The sequence below is a fragment of the Pseudophryne corroboree genome, chromosome 10 (assembly GCF_028390025.1).
Source record: "Pseudophryne corroboree isolate aPseCor3 chromosome 10, aPseCor3.hap2, whole genome shotgun sequence".
Lineage (NCBI taxonomy): Eukaryota > Metazoa > Chordata > Amphibia > Anura > Myobatrachidae > Pseudophryne > Pseudophryne corroboree.
The window spans coordinates 156,355,967-156,371,400 of NC_086453.1; the positions used below are offsets into that span (position 1 = coordinate 156,355,967).

The 15,434-nt window shown below is 49.4% G+C and overlaps 1 protein-coding gene across 1 annotated transcript in view; it reads right to left on the minus strand.

Annotated features, from left to right (window-relative positions):
• LOC134966282 (GTPase HRas) overlaps positions 1-15,434 on the minus strand; it is a 129,849-nt gene that overhangs the window by 14,501 nt on the left and 99,914 nt on the right. The window contains exon 3 of the mRNA XM_063942894.1: positions 1,118-1,296. Coding sequence (XP_063798964.1) covers positions 1,118-1,296 — 179 coding nt within the window. The remainder of the gene's footprint in view (positions 1-1,117; positions 1,297-15,434) is intronic.

A 15,434-nucleotide genomic window follows, 5' to 3' on the forward strand; every position in this document is an offset into this window, starting at 1 on the left:
CTTACGGAGTCCCAGCATCCACTTAGGACGTTAGAGAAATTAAAAAAGATCAACCTGTACCAAAAAGATGGGGAAAAAAGTATAGAGAAGGCTTGGAATAGCTCATGAGCAAAAGCACACCACACCACCTGTAAGACACGGTGGAGACAGTGTGATAGCACGGGCATGCATGGCTTCCAATGGCACGAGGTCACTAGTGTTTACGGAGGTGACAGAAGCATCCTGATGAATTCTGAAGTGTATAGGGATAAGATTCAGGTTCAGCCAAAATCAGCAAAATTGAATGGACGGCGCTTCTCAATACAGATTTCCAAAAGGCCCAAAACATGCTGCAAAAGCAGCCCAGGAGTTTGGAATGTCCTTCAATAACTGAGTCAATCACCCAATTGAGCTTGCATTTCATTTGCTGAAAACCAAACCAAACGCAGAAAGGTCCATGAACAAAAAAGCAACTGCTGTAAAGGCCTGGAAAAGCATAGCAAAGGAGGAAACCTACCATTTAGTGTTGTCCATGGGTTGCTGACTTCAGGCAAGAAAAGGTGCCTGAAAAGGTTTCTTGAGAAAGTATAAAAAAAAATATACATTTTATTTAGGATTGTTAATATGTTAATTTGAGCCACTGAAAATAGGGGACAGTATAAAAATAGTTGCAATTCCTAAACGCTTCACACTGTAGTTTTGTTCGACCAACTGAATTTAAACTAAAATGCTTCATATAGGATTTCATTCGCACCTATATTAAGTGAGTTGGGTACGCACGATCAATTGATCCATTGATTGACCCATTCAGTGTGATAACCATATAAAAAGAAGTATTGTCCTAAGTTCCCTTTGAAAAACGACTACACATTGTGGGCATTTTCTACGTTTTTTTTTTTTTTATTCCATGTACATGAGATAAAACACACCAATTGAATTAAATAAGGAGGAGGTAAATCCAGAGTTGGACATTGATTTTGAGATAAGCATTTTATTAAAAAGTACCAATCAACCATACTTATAATCCTGTGACTGATTATATGACATATATACATAAATACTCAGCATGTTGATCTAATAAAAAGCACAAGAAATGCTGAAAGAAAAACAATGCAAAGGCATTGTGTATGCCTCTAACCTGTAATGGTGGACATCCTCGAAGGACTTTGTGTTATTAATAGCAAAGACACACAGAAATCCCTCTCCGGTTCGCATGTACTGATCCCTCATAGCACTATACTCTTCTTGACCTGCAGTGTCCAGAATGTCCAGGAGACATGTTTCACCATCTATCACAACCTGCTTCCTGTAAGAGTCCTGCAATGGTGGAATAGGAGAAAAAAATATACACAGTGATATACCATGACGTAAGGGTAGTTGGGCAAGTCCATGATGTGCGGCTTTCATAATCAAGAAGGGATCATTGTGCAATATCCATCAGCTATGAAATGGAATAGAAGTATAAAGTCTTCTGTCCATTTGACTATACCTTTATGAAGCTATACACAAACTATTAAACACTAACCCAATATGGCAACAAAATCGATTAGACCAAAAACTGGTCAGTATTGGGATACAGCACAATCTCACATGGATGTAGGCATAATTTATGGAATGAGAACTTGTTCTTAGGGACTTTCGTTTGTATCAGTGCAGATGTATTTATTTAGTCATGGGAAGCAGCAGCATCGTAAGGATCCTGAGCAGAACTGCTGCTTACACAAGGAGGAAGAAAAACATAAATGGTAAGAGACAAAAAGGGTATGATAAGGAAATAACGTAGAAAAGGAGATTTATGGTAAGAACTTACCTTTGTTAAATCTCTTTCTGCGAGGTACACTGGGTTCCACAGGAATAACATCGAGGTGTAGAGTTGGATCTTGATCCAAGGCACCAACAGGCTAAAAGCATTGACTGTTCCCAAGATGCACAGCGCCGCCGCCGCCTCTATACCCCGCCTCTGTGCACAGGAGTTCAATTTTGTTAACCAGTCCAACACGGTAGCAGGTAAAAGATGACAACCGTTAGTAGCCACGTACCTTCTCCTGTCGTGAGAATGTGGTGTATCAGCGGCTAATGCCATACAAACCCAAAGAAGCTATGTGCATCAGGGTGGGTGCCATGTGGAACCCACTGTACCTCGCAGAAAGATTTAACAAAGGTAATTTCTTACCATAAATCTCCTTTTCTGCAGCGGGGTACACTGGGGTTCCACAGTGATAACATCGGGGGATGTCCTAAAGCAGTTCCTCATCGGAGAGGACGCACTGTAGCAGGCACAAGAACCCGGCGTCCAAAGGAGGCATCCTGGGAGGCAGAAGTATCAAAGGCATAGAACCTTATGAACGTGTTCACCGATTACCACGTAGCCGTCTTGTACAATTTGTCAAGGGTCGCACCACAGCGGGCCGTCCAAGAAGGTCCAACCGACAGAGTAGAATGGGCTTTGATGGTAGCAGGAGCTGGAAGGCCAGCCTGTACATAAGCATGTGCAATCACCATTTTAATCCATCTGGCCAAGGTCTGCTTGTTAGCAGGCCAGCCACGTTTGTGAAAACCAAAAAAGCCAAAGAGGGAATCAGATCTCCTAAGAGAAGCTGTCCTCTTCACATAAATACGGAGAGCTCGTGCCACATCCAAAGTCCGCTCTTTGGAGGATGAACCTGGAGAGGTAAAGGACGGAACCACAATCTCTTGATTAAGGTGGAAAGATGACACCACCTTAGGAAGATAACCAGGGCGAGTTCTAAAAACTGCATGGTCATGGTGAAAAATCAGAAAAGGTGACCGACAGGACAAGGCACCCAAGTCTGAAACCAGTCTAGCAGATGCAATAACCAGCAAAAACAAGACCTTAAGAGTAAGCCACTTAAGGTACACAGACTCAAGAGGTTCAAATGGAGACTCTTGTAAGGCATCCAGAACAACCAACAAATCCTAAGGAGCCACAGGCTCCGGAAAACAACCTGAGTGAATGTATGAACGTCAGGCAGAGTCGAATTTTTTCTCTGAAACCATATCGACAAGGCAGAAATATGAACCTTGAGGGAGGCCAGACGAAGGCCTAAGTCCAGGTCCTGTTACAGGAAAGCCAAAAGCTTGGCAGTACTGAACTTGTATGCATTATAATTGTTCGTCGCACACCAGGCGAAGTAAGAATTTCAGACCCTATGATAAATCCGAGCAGAAGCCGGTTTACAGGCCTTCAACATAGTTTGAATGACCGCCTCAGAAAACCCTTTGGCCCTCAGTATGGAAGCTGCAAGAGCCACGCCGTCAAAGCCAGCCGGGACAAATCCTGGTAGACACAAGGGCCCTGAACGAGGAGGTCTGGCCGCTGCGGAAGCAGAAGAGGACGCTCTATCAATAGAGCCAGCAGGTCAGAGAACCAATACCGTCTGGGCCACGCCGGAGCGATTAGAAGAAGGATTCCTCCTTCTTGTTTGAACTTCCGAATTACCCTGGGCAGGAGTGACACTGGAGGGAACACATACGGCATTCGAAAGTTCCACGGAATTGTCAATGTGTCCACGAACGCTGCTTGAGGATCCTTTGTCCTTGCTCCGAAGACCGGAACCTTGTGATTGTGTCGAGACGCCATCATGTCTACATCTGGTAGACCCCACTGTTCCACGAGGAGTTGAAAGACCTCCGGATGAAGGCTCCACTCTCCGGCGTGTACGTCCTGATGGCTGAGGAAGTCCGCTTCCCAATTCAGGACCCCTGGAATGAACACTGCCAATAGGGCTGGCAGATGGCGTTCCGCCCAATGCAGAATCTTTGACACTTCAGTCATGGCTTTGCGGCTTCTGGTGCCACCTTGATGATTTACGTACACCACCGTGGTGGCTTTGTCAGACTGTACTTGAACAGGCCTGTTCTGTACAAGAGGCATGGATAGTGTCAAGGCATTCAACCTGCAATGGGGAGGAGAGATTCCTACCATGGTCCATCGACCCTGAAGAGAGTGTTGCTCTAACACCGCGCTCCAACCCCGGAGACTGTCGTCTGTCGTCAGAAGGACCCAGTTGGAGATCCAGAATGGACGACCCCTGCTCAGTTGTTGGTCCTGCAGCCAAGTCGTGACAGACGGACCTCCGGAGTCATATCATGATATCATGTGAGATCTGATCCGGTGAGGTAGGCCGTCCCACTCGGAGAGAATTAACCTCTGCAGAGGGAGAGAATAAAATTGAGCGTACTCCACCATGTCGATAGCCGACACCATGAGGCCTAGTACTTGCATCGCCGAGTGTATCGACATACGTGGGCGAGAGAGGAGAGGAAGCATCTCATCTTGTCCTGATGTTTCGGGATCTTTTCCGGAAACAAAAACAACCGCTGGTTGTGGGTGTCCAACAGTGCTCCCAGGTACACCATGCTCTGAGCAGGTACCAGGGATGATTTCTTCCAGTTAATAAGCCACTCATGGGCTTGCAGGAATTGGACAGTCAGTTCCAGATGACGAAGGAGAACCTCCTGAGAATTCACCAGGATCAACAAGGCGTCGAGATAAGGCAGGATCCCGATACCCTGACAGCGGAGTAGGGCAGTCATGACCGCCATGACCGTAGTGAAAATTCGAGGAGCCGAGGTCAGACCAAACGGCAAGGCCTGGAATTCAAAATGTAGGTTGCCAATAACAAACCGCAGGTATTGCTGATGCGACACTGCAATAGGTATATGCAGGTAAGCTCCAAGGCCAGAATAGAGCGAAGAGTTTCCATACGGAATTTTGAGACTTTCACAAACATGTTCAAAGACTTGAGGTTGAGAATGAGCCGAGAAGATCCATTCGGTTTCGGGAATAGGAACAGTGTTGAATAGTACCCCATGCCTCTCTGAGCCAGAGGCACTGGCACTACCACTCCCGTGTTCAGGAGGGATTGCACCACCAGATGGAGAGTTCTTACGTTCACCGAATCCAAAGGGACGTTTGTTGAGGAAAACTGGTGAGGGGAACGTTTCTTGAAAGAGATGGCGTATCCGTGAGCGACGACTTCCCTTACCCAGGCGTCCAAAGTGGTCTGTAGCCATACCTGAACAAACCGTAGAAGTCGGCTTTCCACCCTGAGATCCCCCAAAGGAGGCCCGTCCCGTCATGCAGCAGGCTTGTCTGTTTTAGCAGCAGGATGACTTGAAGCCCAGGCATGTTTAGGTTTGGGCTTAGTGGATTTGGAAGTGCGAGTCTGTTTCGGGTATGCCTGACCCTTTGCTTTACCTGGAGGTCGAAAGGAACGAAATGAAGTACTCTTAGCCTTCGGGGCTGAAGGAGTAGTACTAGGCAGACATGCAGTCTTTGCAGACGCTAAGTCAGCTACAATCTTGTTGAGATTTTCCCCCAAAAGAATGCTTCCCTTAAAAGGGATAACCTCCAAGGTCTTTTTCGAGTCCAGATCTACTGACCAGGACCGCAACCAGAGGATCCGGCGAGCCAGAATAGACGTGGTAGATGCTTTGGCCGCTTGGATACCTGCATCTGATGCGCCTCCTGAATATAATGAGAGGCTGTAACAATGTATGAAAGACACTGTTTTGCATTATCAGGATAAGTAGATGGTAGTTCCGCTTCTACTTCCTGAACCCAGGCCTCTATAGCTTTAGCAGCCCAAGAGGCCGCAATAGTAGGCCTATGCACAGCTCCAGCCAGAGTGTAAATGGACTTCAAGCAATCCTTTACATATTTATCCGTCGGTTACATCAGAGCATCAGAGAGGTGACGGTAGTGACAGGCAGAGCAGATGACACCACCAGACGTGCAACTTGTGAGTTCACAGTCGGCTGTGTTTCCCAATTTTTGCTTAACTCTGCAGCGAGGGGATAACGAGCCAGCATTTTCTTAGAGAGAATTTCTTTCCTGGATAGTCCCAGGATTCCTGAGGTATGTCAACTAAATGGTCAGAATATGGTAAAACTAATTTAGTAACCTTTTGACGATTAAACTTATCTGGTTTCTTAGAGGTAGCTGGGGGTTCATCATCATCAATTTGACGAATCAGCCGTATAGGGGTATATGCAATAAGCGGCGAATCGCGGCAAATTATCGCCGTTTTTTAATTCGACACAATTCGACTGTCCAATTTCGGCAAGTGGTTGCCGAAATTCACCATATTCAATGGAAAACGGATTTGACAGTCCCGCGGGCGAAAAACGGCCGATTTGCCGGATTTTGCCGCGATTTAAAAAAACGGGGAAAAACCCGAAAAAAAATGGCGTGGGGTCCCCCCTCCAAAGCATAACCAGCCTCGGGCTCTTCGAGCTGGTCCTGGTTCTAAAAATCCGGGGAAAAATTGGACAGGGGATCCCCCGTATTTTTAAAACCAGCACCGGGCTCTGCGCCTGGTGCTGGTGCAAAAAATACAGGGGACAAAGAGTAGGGGTCCCCCGTATTTTATACACCAGCATTGGGCTCCACTAGCTGGACAGATAATGCCACAGCCGGGGGTCACTTTTATACAGTGCCCTGCGGCCGTGGCATTAAATATCCAACTAGTCATCCCTAGCCGGGGTACCCTGGGGGAGTGGGGACCCCTTCAATCAAGGGGTCCCCCCCCCCCAGCCACCCAAGGGCCAGGGGTGAAGCCCGAGGCTGTCCCCCCCCATCCAAGGGCTGCGGATGGGGGGCTGATAGCCTTGTCAAAATTGAAAGAATATTGTTTTTCCAGTAGTACTACTACAAGTCCCAGCAAGCCTCCCCCGCAAGCTGGTAGTTGGAGAACCACAAGTACCAGCATGCGGGAGAAAAACGGGCCCGCTGGTACCTGTAGTACTACTGGGAAAAAAATACCCAAATAAAAACAGGAGACACACACCGTGACAAGTACAACTTTATTACACACTGCCGACACACACATACTTACCTATGTTGACATGCCGACTGCCACGTCTCGACTCCGACGATCCGGGGTACCTGTGAAAAAAAAACACTCACCTGATCCAGTGTCCAGAGATAATTCACGTCCAGAGATAATCCACGTACTTGGCACAAAAAAAAACACGAATACCCGACCACCGGACTGAAAGGGGTCCCATGTTGACACGAGACCCCTTTCCCCGAATGCCGGGACCCCACGTGACTGCTGTCACTGAGGTCCCTTCAGCCAATCAGGAAGTGCCACGTCGTAGCGCTCACCTGATTGGCTGTGCGCGTCTTAGCTCAGACAGCGCATCGCACAGCTCCCTCCATTACTTTCAATGGTGGGAACTTTGCCGTCAGCGGCGGGGTTACCCGCGGTCAGCCGCTGACCGCGGGTGACCCCACCACTAACCGCAAAGTTCCCACCATTGAATATAATGGAGAGGCTTTGCGATGCGCTGACAGCTCAGACGCGCACAGAGCCAATCAGCAGAGTGCAAGGACGTTGCACTCGCTGATTGGCTGAAGAGACACTTCTGTGACAGCTGTCACGGGGTGTCTGCATTCGTGGAAAGGGGTCTCATGCGTCAACATGGGACCCCTTTCAGTCCGGTGGTCGGGTGTTCGGTTTGTTGTTTTGACAAGTACGTGGATTTATCTCTGGACCCTGGATCAGGTGAGTATAATTATCTTTTATTTTCAGGTACCCGTGGATACTACTTGGAGAAGAGGACCGACTGCTTCGTGTCAACATAGGTAAGTATGTGTGTGTCGGCAGTGTGTAATAAAGTTGTACTTGTCACGGTGTGCGTCTCCTGTTTTTATTTGGGTATTTTTTTCCCAGTAGTACTACAATGCTGGTACTTGTGGTTCTCCAAGTACCAGCTTGCGGGGGAGCTTGCTGGGACTTGTAGTACTACTGGGAAAAACAATATTCTGACATTTTCCTCAAGGCTATCAGCCTCCCATCCGCAGCCCTTGGATGGGGGGGGACAGCCTCGGGCTTCACCCCTGGCCCTTGGGTGGCTGGGGGGGGGACCCCTTGATTGAAGGGGTCCCCACTCCCCCAGGGTACCCCGGCCAGGGGTGACTAGTTGGATATTTAATGCCACGGCCGCAAGGCACTGTATAAAAGTGACCCCCGGCTGTGGCATTATCTGTCCAGCTAGTGGAGCCCGATGCTGGTGTAAAAAATACGGGGGACCCCTACTCTTTTTGTCCCCCGTATTTTTTGCACCAGCACCAGGCGCAGAGCCCGGTGCTGGTTTTAAAAATACGGGGGATCCCCTGTCAATTTTTTCCCCGCATTTTTAGAACCAGGACCAGCTCGAAGAGCCCGAGGCTGGTTATGCTTTGGAGGGGGGACCCCACGCCATTTTTTGCAGCACTTGTATCATTGCAGAAAAGTCGAATTTGACAAAAGTCGAATTTCAAAAAGTCGAATTTTGAAAGTCCGTTTTTTTGACGGAAAGTACTGAATTGCATTGACGATTTTTTTTTTTGGGCGAAAAAGTCCCGAAATTCGACAATTTCGGGAATTCGACCGCAATTGCATATACCCCATAGCCTCCAAGAGGTCAGGAACATCCACTTGGGTCAGGGATTCCCCATCAGAAGCATCTGCGTCAGTGTCTGAGGGATCAGTGTATGCGCCATCTTCATCCGATGAAGTATCTGTAACATGACTGGACTGTGAGGATGTAAGGACCCGCTTAGAGGACACTTTGCTCTTAGGTGGGCGAGGGTTAGGATTCTGCTTGGCCAAAGACTGATTTACTTGCTGTAACTGAGAGGACAGATCATCTGCCCATGGTGTATTTACAGCAGGGACAGTATGTGGCTGTAATGGCACAGGAGGTCCCATAGGGGGGCACAAGTCTAGTTACCAGCGTAGTCCGTAAATTAGAGAATGTAGCCCACGGTGGGTCAGTATTTACCCCCGACGTAGGATACTGACTAAGGGGTACACAGCCCCTAGCACCTGAACTCTCAGCTGCAATATTTTCCTCAGAGACATCCGGGGCATGAACACTGCCAGACGCAGAGTCTGCCACCGAACCCTCACCCTGACGAGCTGACATTGTATGAAAGCGTTACCGTAGGGTGGAATAGTACAATAAAAGCAGACAGACTACATACCACAAATCCCCCTGGATAGTGTGACTACAGGCAGAGCACACACAGAGGATTTAAGAGGTAAAGGGTGACTGTAAAACAGAGAAAATACCAAAAAGAGTATATCCTGTGAAAACCACTATATTATATGAAAACCCTGATGCACATAGCCCCCTTCAGGGTACAGAATATAGGTATAGCAGAAGATGTGAGATACACGGAATGAAAATCACACAGGAGCTATTGGCGCACACACACACAGTCACATGTACAATGCAGAACTTACCACAGATAACAATAAAACTGCACTGGATTAGCAATACTGTAGTAACTGCACTACACAAGTAAAGCTAAGTAGGTATATAGATATAGCAATGCACAGTTAACACTGGATGTATATCACAGGGTACTTGTACTAAATAACCCTGACAAAGTGCACTTGTTCTTAACTAACACTGTCTAAAGACATGTATAATACTTAAGTGTCCTGTAAATGCACAGCGCTGATGATGCAGGCGGCTTTACAGAGGAGGCATTGCCCAGCAGTCCCAGAATCAGCGCATTTGTGTGTAATGGCGCCCAAACGCTGACAGGGAGTGAGGGAGGGAGAGAGAGAGAGAGAGAGGGCTAGATGTATCATCGCTTGGAGAGTGATAAAATGGAGAGTGATAAATGACCAGCCAATGAGCTCCTAACTGTCATTTTTCAAACAGGGCCTGTGACATGGCAGTTAGGAGCTGATTGGCTGGTGCTTTTTCTCTATCCATTTTATCACTCTCCAAGCGATGATGCATCTAGCCCAGAGAGAGAGATGCAGCTCCAGGGCAGGAACATTAGCAGTAAATTGCGCCCTGGGGCTGAGGGAGGGGCTACAGGTCAGAGCCAGATCCCCTTGCTGGACTTCACCACAGATACTGCAGGCCTTAAAGAAACACTTATGCATAAATCCGACCTGTGCCCATGCCCTGGTGGTCTAGTGGGGTCCCTGCACGACCACAGTTTCCACGCCAGCGCGTGCGGTCTGCCTCCCAAGGACTGCGCCAGATCGCGGTTTGCAGCGGGTCCCGCCTGTGGGACCCTTTTACCTCCACCTTTCAGCGGCCATGCGATCCCGGAGAGCAGCGGTGGTGTGTGTGCGCCCTTATGAGAGAACCTGGAGCCTCCGCTGTAGTTACCCGGCAACCAGGGGACGGGAGTGTACAGCGCCGCTGAAAGGTGAGGGAGCCGCAGCATGATGTGTCAGAATGACACACAGCACTTTTAAGAGCCTATGCTGCGGCTCTGAAGTCTTCTTTCTTCACTTGAAAGCTCTTTTCTGCCGCGGGGTACACTGGACTCCACAAGTCTGGACAATGGGGTGTAGAGTAGGATCTTGATCCGAGGCACCAACAGGCTCAAAGCTTTGACCTTCTTCCCAAGATGCATAGCGCCGCCTCCTATATCAACCCTGCCTCCCAGCACAGGAGCTCAGTTTGTCAGTTGGTGCTGCAGTAAGCAGGCACTTAACAGAGGGGCTGCTCCAAGCAGCCCTGAGAAAAGATTTTTATGAGGTAAAAAGTGAAGACTTCAAGGGCAGCAGCGGTGGTAAATGTCTTGTGACATTCACTGCTGCAGCTCCAGCTCTCCCCAGCGGCGGGTGTACACTCCCGAGCCCTGGTTGCCGGGTACCTACAGCGGAGGCTCCGGTTTTCTTCATGTTAGATACACACGGCTGGTGCTCTCCAGGATCGCGTGGCCGTGCTTCGGGAGGTGGTAAGTGGGTCCCGCTCGCGGGACCCGGTCTTTATCGCGATCCGGTGCGGTTAGTGGGAGGCGGGCCGCGCGCACTGGCGGTGGACACTGTGGATACAGGCGATCCCACGAGATCACCAGGGCATGGACGCAGGTCAGGTTTTCTCTTAAAACCGATTTTAATATCGCCCACAGTACCCGGTGGTTTTGCCAGCAAGGGGGATAAGGCTTACACCTGAAGCCCCTCCCCCAACCCCAGGGCGCCATTTCCAGCAAGTGTTCCCACCCTGGAGCTGCATCTCTGTCTTTTCCTCACTCCCTGTCAGTGTCTGCGGCGCCATTACTCCTCAGCTCACTGTTCCTGGGACTGCTTGGGCAAATCCTCCTATGTAATGCCGCCTGGTTGTCAGCGCTGTGCCTTTACATGACACTTAAGTATTCTACCTGCCTTTTTAGTCAGTGTTAGTAAGAAAGAGTGCATTTAGTCAGGGGTTTATAGTACAATTACCCTGTGATATACATCCAGTTTCTTACTGTGTAGTGTTATATCTTTTGACTATATAGCTGTGTAAGCTAGTCCAGTGCAGTATTATTGTCTGTAATAACCTCTGCATTGTACAAACTGTGACTATTTGTGTGTGCATTGATAGCTGAGTGGTGTCCATCTCGTGTCTTTCACTCAACTTGCTATCCCTATATTCTATAACCTGAGGGGGCTTGGTGCGTCAGGTGTTATTTAATAAAGGATTTTCACAAAGATATACTGTATTACGTATTTTTCTCGGTGATTTAGTCACCATATCTCTCCTTTATCTCTGCTGGTGCTGACTACACTGCGCAGGGGTTTGGGTTTAGGGATATAGTGCTGCTAATAATTGTACTGTGTTACCTCATACTGCAGGTTATATCATGTCTGCTTCTGAGGGTAACGGTTCTGGGGCGGAACACACTGCTGGTGTTGCTGAAGACACAGGCACATATGGGGAGAATATAGCAGCTGTGGGCTCTGGTTCTGGGGGCTCCTTGCCCCCCCCAGTGGGACTGTGGCAACGGAGGCACATACTGACCCTCCGTGGGACGCTTTTTCCACGCTTCTGCATACGCTAGTTCATAAACACCCCCTATGAGACCCCCAATGCTGGTACAACCGTATGTGGTCCCTGCAGCTAACCCGCCGTGGGCGGACGATTTATCTGCTCAATTAAAGAAGTTGAACCAGTCCCTGACTACTAAAAAGTCTGACCAACGCTCGCCTAAGTCCAATAGGTCCTCTAAGCGAGCGCTCGTCTCCTCACAATCCACTGCTGTCACTGACATCTTGTCTGATGAAGACAGCACATACACTGACCCCACAGGTTCTGACTCAGATACGGCTGATGGGGAGGGTAGTTCACATGTGGATGTTCCTGATCTTTTGGAGGCTATTAAGTTAATTCTGCAGATTACGGATGATCCAGAGCCATCCGTTCCTTTTAAGAAACCAGATAGGTTCAAGCGTCAGAAGGTGATTGAACAAGTTTTACCTCACTCTGACCACCTAGTGGATATACATCAGGAACCCTGGCAAAGCCCGGGTACGAAGTTTGTGTCTCAAAAGAAGATGCTGGCTCGCTATCCCCTTGCGCCAGAGCTGTCTAAGAATTGGGAAACGCCTCCTCCAGTAGACTCACATGTGGCTAGGATGGTGGTTTCCTCAGCTCTACCTGTCACTACCGTCACGTCTCTAAAAGAGCCTACGGATAAACGTGTCGAGGGTTGTCTAAAAGCGATTTACACCCTCACGGGTGCTGCACAAAGACCCACTATTGCAGCTACATGGGCGGCAGAGGCTATTGAAGTGTGGGCCTTGGGAGTTAGAAGCTGAAATCTCCTCTGACCATGCTAGACAATGCTTGTCATATATTGTCACAGCTTCTCGCTATATTAAAGATGTGGCTTCTGATGCCGGTATCCTAACAGCCAAGGCCTCTACTACGTCAGTCCTGGCTCGCAGGATATTGTGGCTGAGATCCTGGTCTGTGGATCTGGACTCTAGAAAAACCCTGGAGGTACTCCCTTTCAAGGGGGATATTCTGTTTGGGGAGGACTTAAATAAGATAGTGGCTGACTTGGCTACTGCCAAAACTGCCAGTCTGCCTAATACAGCTCCTTCTGTGTCGAAGGCCAAAGGCACGTCCTTTCGCCCCTTTCGTCCTTCAGGTAAAGCAAAAGGTCAGGCGTACCATAAGCAGGCCCGCACTTCCAAACCTGGTAAGCCGAAGCCCAAAAGAGCCTGGGCTGCCCGTCAGCCAGCAGCCAAGACCGATAAGCCTGCTGCATGACGGGGCGGGCCTCCCCCTGGGGGATCCCAGGGTGGGGGGCCGGCTTCTAGGGTATACCCAGGAATGGTTGAAGACCACTTCAGATGCCTGGGTACGGGAAGTCGTCACTCGAGGTTACGCCATAGCCTTCAAAAACCGACCCCCTCATCGATTTTGCCAGACAGACGTCCCGTCGGACCAGACAAAGGCAAACACTCTGCATTCGGTGGCACAGACCCTCCTGGATACAGGAGTCGTAGTACATGTGCCTCTTGCTCAGAGGGGACGGGGGTACTATTCTCCGCTGTTTCTAGTTCCGAAACCGAATGGGTCCTCCCGGCCCATTCTCAACCTCAAGGCACTGAACAAGTTTGTGAAGGTTTCCAAGTACCGTATGGAAACCATTCGCTCTACAGTTCTGGCCTTGGAACCTGGGGACTACATGGTCTCCCTGGACATACAGGATGCTTACCTGCATATTCCTATAGCAGTGTCACATCAACAATACCTGAGGTTCGCTATTGGCAACCTCCATTACCAGTTCCGGGCGTTACCTTTTGGTTTAACAACGGCTCTGCGAGTCTTCACCAAAGTTATGGCGGTGATGACGGTGGTACTCTGCCGTCAAGGGGTCAGGATACTGCCGTATCTGGACGACTTGTTAATCCTGGCAAATTCCCCAGATCTTCTCCTGCGTCATCTGGATAGGACTGTCCGGTTTCTACAAGCCCACGGGTGGCTCATCAACTGGAAGAAATCCTCCCTGGTCCCTGCTCAGAGCGTAGTGCATCTGGGAGCGCTGTTGGACACTCACAACCAGAGGTTGTTCTTGTCTCAGGAGAAAGTCCTGAAACTTCAGGACAGGATTCGTTGCTTCCTTTCTCGTCCGCAAGTGTCGATACATTCGGCAATGCAGGTGCTGGGCCTCATGGTATCAGCATTCGATATGGTGGAGTATGCTCAATTCCATTCTCGCCCCCTCCAGAAGCCGATTCCAGCCAAATGGGACGGCCTGCCTCACCGGATCAGGTCTCAAATGATCTCTTTGACTCCGGAGGTCCGTCTGTCGCTGCTCTGGTGGCTCCTGGACTGACAATTGTACAGAGGCCGTCCCTTCTGGATATCCAACTGGGTCCGGTTGACGACAGATGCCAGTCTAAGAGGTTGGGGCGCGGTGCTGGAGCAGCAGTCCTTGCAGGGTCGGTGGACCAAGGAGGAATCTCTCCTCTCGATCAACATTCTGGAATTGCGGGCGGTCTTCAATGCGTTGAACCTAGCCCAGCATTTGATTCAGAACCGTCCTGTTCAACTACAGTCGGACAACGCCACCACAGTGGCTTACATAAATCATCAAGGCGGCACTTGAAGCCGTTTGGCAATGAAGGAAGCCTCACGGCCAACGCCATCTACCGGCAATATTCATTCCGGGAGTCCACTAATTGGGAAGTGGACTTTTTCAGTTGTCAGGACGTGCATGCCGGCGAGTGGGGCCTCCATCCAGAAGTGTTTCAACTCCTCGTGGAAAGGTGGGGTCTTCCAGATGTGGATCTGATGGCGTCTCGACACAATCACAAGGTTCCGGTCTTCTGAGCAAGGACAAGGGATCCTCAAGCAGCATTCGTGGATGTGCTGGCAGTGCCGTGGAGGTTTCGGCTGCCGTACGTGTTCCCTCCGGTGTCACTCCTGCCCAGGGTAATTCGGAAGTTCAAGCAAGAAAAAGGAAATCTGCTTCTCATAGCTCCGGCGTGGCCCAGACGGCACTGGTTCTCAGACCTGCAAGGCCTATCGTCAGAGCGCCCACTTCTACTTCCACAACGCCCAGGCCTCCTCGTTCAGGGCCCCTGTGTCTAGCAGGACCTAGCCCGCCTGTCTTTGACGGCGTTGCTCTTGAAGCTTCCGTCTTAAGAGCTAAGGGTTTTTCTGAAGAGGTCATTAAAACTATGTTGCGGGCCCGGAAACCGGCCTCTGCTCGGATTTACCATCGGGTCCGGCATTCCTACTTTGTTTGGTGCGCATCTAACCATTATAACGCTTCCAAGTTTAGTACAGCCAAACTTTTGGCTTTTCTACAGCAGGGCCTAGATTTAGGCCTGCGTCTGGCCTCCCTCAAGGTTCATATTTCTGCCTTGTCGGTGTGGTTTCAGAGAAAAATTGCGACTTTACCTGATGTTCATACTTTCACTCAGGGTGTGTTGCGTATCCAACCTCCCTATGTCCCGCCTGTGGCTCCTTGGGACTTGTCGGTGGTTTTGGAGGCATTACAAGAGTCTCCATTTGAACCTCTTGGTTCAGCTGACCTTAAGTGGCTTTCCCTTAAGGTGGTGTTTCTGTTGGTTATTGCCTCTGCTAGAAGAGTGTCGGATTTGGGTGCCTTGTCTTGTAGTTCCCCATATCTGATTTTTCACCGTGACCGGGCAGATCTTAGGACTCGTCCCGGATATTTGCCTAAGGTG